The sequence below is a fragment of the Formica exsecta genome, unplaced genomic scaffold (genome assembly GCF_003651465.1).
Source record: "Formica exsecta isolate Colony F162 unplaced genomic scaffold, ASM365146v1 scaffold149, whole genome shotgun sequence".
Lineage (NCBI taxonomy): Eukaryota > Metazoa > Arthropoda > Insecta > Hymenoptera > Formicidae > Formica > Formica exsecta.
This window is the reverse complement of record NW_021848818.1, coordinates 1440608-1444369: the sequence shown is the minus strand read 5'-3', so window position 1 is coordinate 1444369 and position 3762 is coordinate 1440608. Positions and strand designations below refer to the sequence as shown.

Here is a 3762-nt window from a genome sequence, read left to right as displayed (position 1 = left end):
ATAATTAATAATTAAAGAATAATTAAAAAGTGAAATATTATATATAAACTTAAAAGAGAAAGAGGAAGCGCGTGTGTGGTGAGTGAACATATTAAGTAGGCAAATGTAGCAAACAGAATTTGATAATGCTATTAATTACGCAGAGACAATCTCAGTTTCTGTGGATATGTTAGAAATATTAAGAAAAATTAATTTAATTTTAGTGTTTTTATAATGGAATGTAGATACTTAATTTAATCTCAAATGTAGGAATCATTACAATTTTATTATTAAATATTAGTTCGGGCCATTAAGAACTGTCACAAAAAAATATTAACTTAAATACAGACTAACAAGGATAACAAAAATTACGATAAAATATAAAAAAGCCTTATTTTATTTAAAAGCTAATGTGATTAAACATAATAGTAAAAAAATATAAAACAAAATATAATATTACAAATAATTATAGAATAATTAATAAAAAAAAAAAAGATTATCGACACCGGGCCGAGGCATGAAACTTACTTTTCGATGAGGAATGATTGCGTCCTATCTCAGCTAACGATCTTATGATCGGTAACTTCGACATGTTATTGTCTTTACGTCTTTCGTGCTGGTGCCGATGTTTCACGAGAAGGGCTTCTTTCACCTGAAACAATATTTATATCCTGCCTGATCAATCAGATTAGCGACATATGTGTGGCTGATATTCTAAAGTATTGATTCGAATTGGAAATAACTGAATTCTGAATATGAAATCTTAAACTTTGCATTTTTTAGTTCCCACGAAATCGATAACGGATTTTCCATAATGGTGACCAGATATCCAATAACACGTTACTATTTTCGGAACGAATAATTTAGCTTCTATTTTAATTCAACATATAAATTTCATGAATGATCCTTGTATATATGTGTTACCTCAATGGCAGAATAGAATCACAAATGTATTCATATATATCTCTCCAAAAAGAGATATCGGAGATTTTTCTATTTTAATGATAGATAAATTTCTTATGTGCTCTTTGCCATATTTTTACCTTTTCTCGCAATTCAACCGACAGTACTCCTTTATTAATCATGTTATCAAGAACGAGATCAGCTATCTGTTCCAAACTGGCTGCTTCCATATCGAGCATGACGGTTCCATTTAAAAGCAGACTCCTCAACTCGAAGAGTGAGTGTAGGGATAATGTGGCAACGTGAGGTTTGCTCCACCTATTGCCACCTTCCTCGACATCTTCTTCGAACTTGATCCATCTGTGCATAATGTATAATACACGATGCTTAAAATTATTTTTTTTTTTTAAGCTTAAAACATGTACAATTTAAAATTTTTTCTTCTTTGTTTCCTTGTTTAAAGAATTATTAATATTCTTTGTTAAACTGCTTATTTAAAAATTTGAAATTATTTTGCATTTTGTATTAATATATTGCTATATTATATTACATTGCACATATAAAAAAGATAGAATTGGATATTATTTCCTTGTGATGAAAGAGAGAAATATTATCTAGAATCTTGATTACTTTAATGCATGACATTGATGTAAACGTGTTTCTGCATTTCAAACGTGTTTCTGCATTTAAATCGATGGAAATGGAGTAGAATGACAATTCGAATTTTACCTTGCCGTCTCTTTCCATTGCATCTCATCGCCCTCCTTGACTAGCTCCTCCATCTCCGCGAAGAGCGGATGCGATTCGTGCGCATCGTCGCCGACTTCCTCGCCGAGGATAAACTGCACTCTCTGGGCTGGTGGAGTGACTAAACAATCATTTGATAAAGGGTGATTTTGCCGATTTTGAAATTGCATTTCAAAGAAAGTAATTGCGAGAATATATGTACAGTATTTATACAGAGGACAGACATTTATCAGAGTATGGCAAGTATAATAAATTAGACGAGAGAAATTTCTTTGAAATATTACTTGTAAATATTTGCCTAAAAATGCGATTTAAAAAATTGATAAATGCAAAATGCAGAATACATACAATAATATATTAATACTATATAATATTATAATGCTAGACACATGTGCCTTCAATTTCCCCATGTATTTACATAACACTATCTATCTTAAATAGAAATTGATTAATGATACAATTCACAAGAGCTCGCGCATTAACCAAAGATGAACAGCAAATCGTTTAGAATGGCTGTTTCTGGTTACGTGCAGAGCGATGTGCAAACAAGTAAAGTATCGATTCTCAGAACATGCATCTTATGTTGCATCTCATTCTCCGCGCATCACAGCGAATGCATGTAATATCTAAAAAGAAACGTAGCATATATGAAAGAGAAAGTAGATCTTGTCCAATGAAATGTCAATAGAGACGAGATAAAGTTTTATGTTCAAAGTTATGAGAACAGAGCGAGATGAAGAAACAAAGTTCGGCGAGAGGACTTGTGAGAGGACGTGTCAACACAAAAATATCCAACAATATATTAATCAGAGCGAAACACGTGTAACGTAAAAGAGCAAAAGAATTACATTTCTGAAATATCTCGGGATCGCATCAATTTCGAAATGGAATAAAAAAAAGTCGACGTTGATCGATCGTTCGAACAAATGATATGAAAAAGTGTAATATATGTATGTACGATCTCATATATATACGCCGTATGATAGATTGACGCATGCACATTAGACAGATTCTTTCAGAGAGAATACATAGAAAGCAGATTAAAAAAAAAAAAGAACAACATCTTCCGATTCGAACGATTACGTAGCCTGTTGTGTGATATAAGTTATCTAGAGTTGGGTAAAACACTACCTTATATAAAATAAATGACAGAGGGGAAAAGAGGCTACGCACCCCATAGCCGACTGTCCTATTTTATTTATAACTATCGTTGATGTAAAGAAGGCTTTGAAGTTAATCAACGTTTAAGCTGAAAATCTGTTACACACACGATTACACTTTAATCGATAAATATTATATAATTTAATTGCTATTTATTTACTATATTTGCTTTTAAATGTGTGTAACATATTAAATTTTTAAAATTTACTTTAAAAATATTTTTACGTAATATTGTTTCTCTCTCTCCTCAATCTATTGTGCGTCAACTTGAAATAAAGCTTTAAGTAAGAAAATGCAAATGCAGTTCAATTACACAGACTTATTGTATGGCAACTCTTTTATTTTCCATACATAAATTTTACACACACAATGCTATAAAATTCTAAAAACGCTTATTTATTATGGGCAATATATCACTTTGTTTATTATAGCACAAAATAATGTCTTCATCAATTGCGTTTATATAACGACCGCGGAGAAATAGCGCTTTTACCCTCCTCTAGAATTATGCGTATAGTATATAGTGCGTCGATAAATTCCGGGGGTACCGTTCGTATATCGCACAATGCTATAAATATTTATCATATGACTGGCGCATTGCATATAACCGGAGAGAGACATTATATCCCGGTATACGTAATTTACATTCGACATGTGCGGAGTTCGCAAATGCGCTGCAATGTAGGCATTTAAGCGTAACTGCGCTCGGTATGTCAACGGTGTGTGTAATGTGATACGATTACTTTTATATAACGATAAAATAACGAATCGAGGCGATGTCTGCGCGATATAAGAGTTATTTGTATCCGATAAACATTGACGCACGTAACGCGATTATCGCGAGCACCTAACATCTCGTCGAAGCATGTTAAGCTTGTTAAGCGCGTGTTAAGCTTGTGATCTATTAAGAAAAATATTATCATCGCGCGAGATACGATCTTGGTGAAAGAGCGTCCCCCGCTGATTAATCCG

General features: G+C 32.6%; 1 protein-coding gene across 4 annotated transcripts in view; it reads right to left on the bottom strand.

Moving 5' to 3' along the window:
- Positions 1–3762, bottom strand: part of LOC115232719 (electroneutral sodium bicarbonate exchanger 1) — a 48747-nt gene that overhangs the window by 17633 nt on the left and 27352 nt on the right. For all 4 annotated transcript variants that reach the window (XM_029802764.1, XM_029802761.1, XM_029802762.1 and 1 more), the window contains 3 exons: positions 1612–1750; positions 1023–1242; positions 508–631 (listed from right to left, as the gene is read on the bottom strand). In XM_029802764.1, the coding sequence (XP_029658624.1) occupies positions 508–631; positions 1023–1242; positions 1612–1750 (483 nt within the window). The remainder of the gene's footprint in view (positions 1–507; positions 632–1022; positions 1243–1611; positions 1751–3762) is intronic.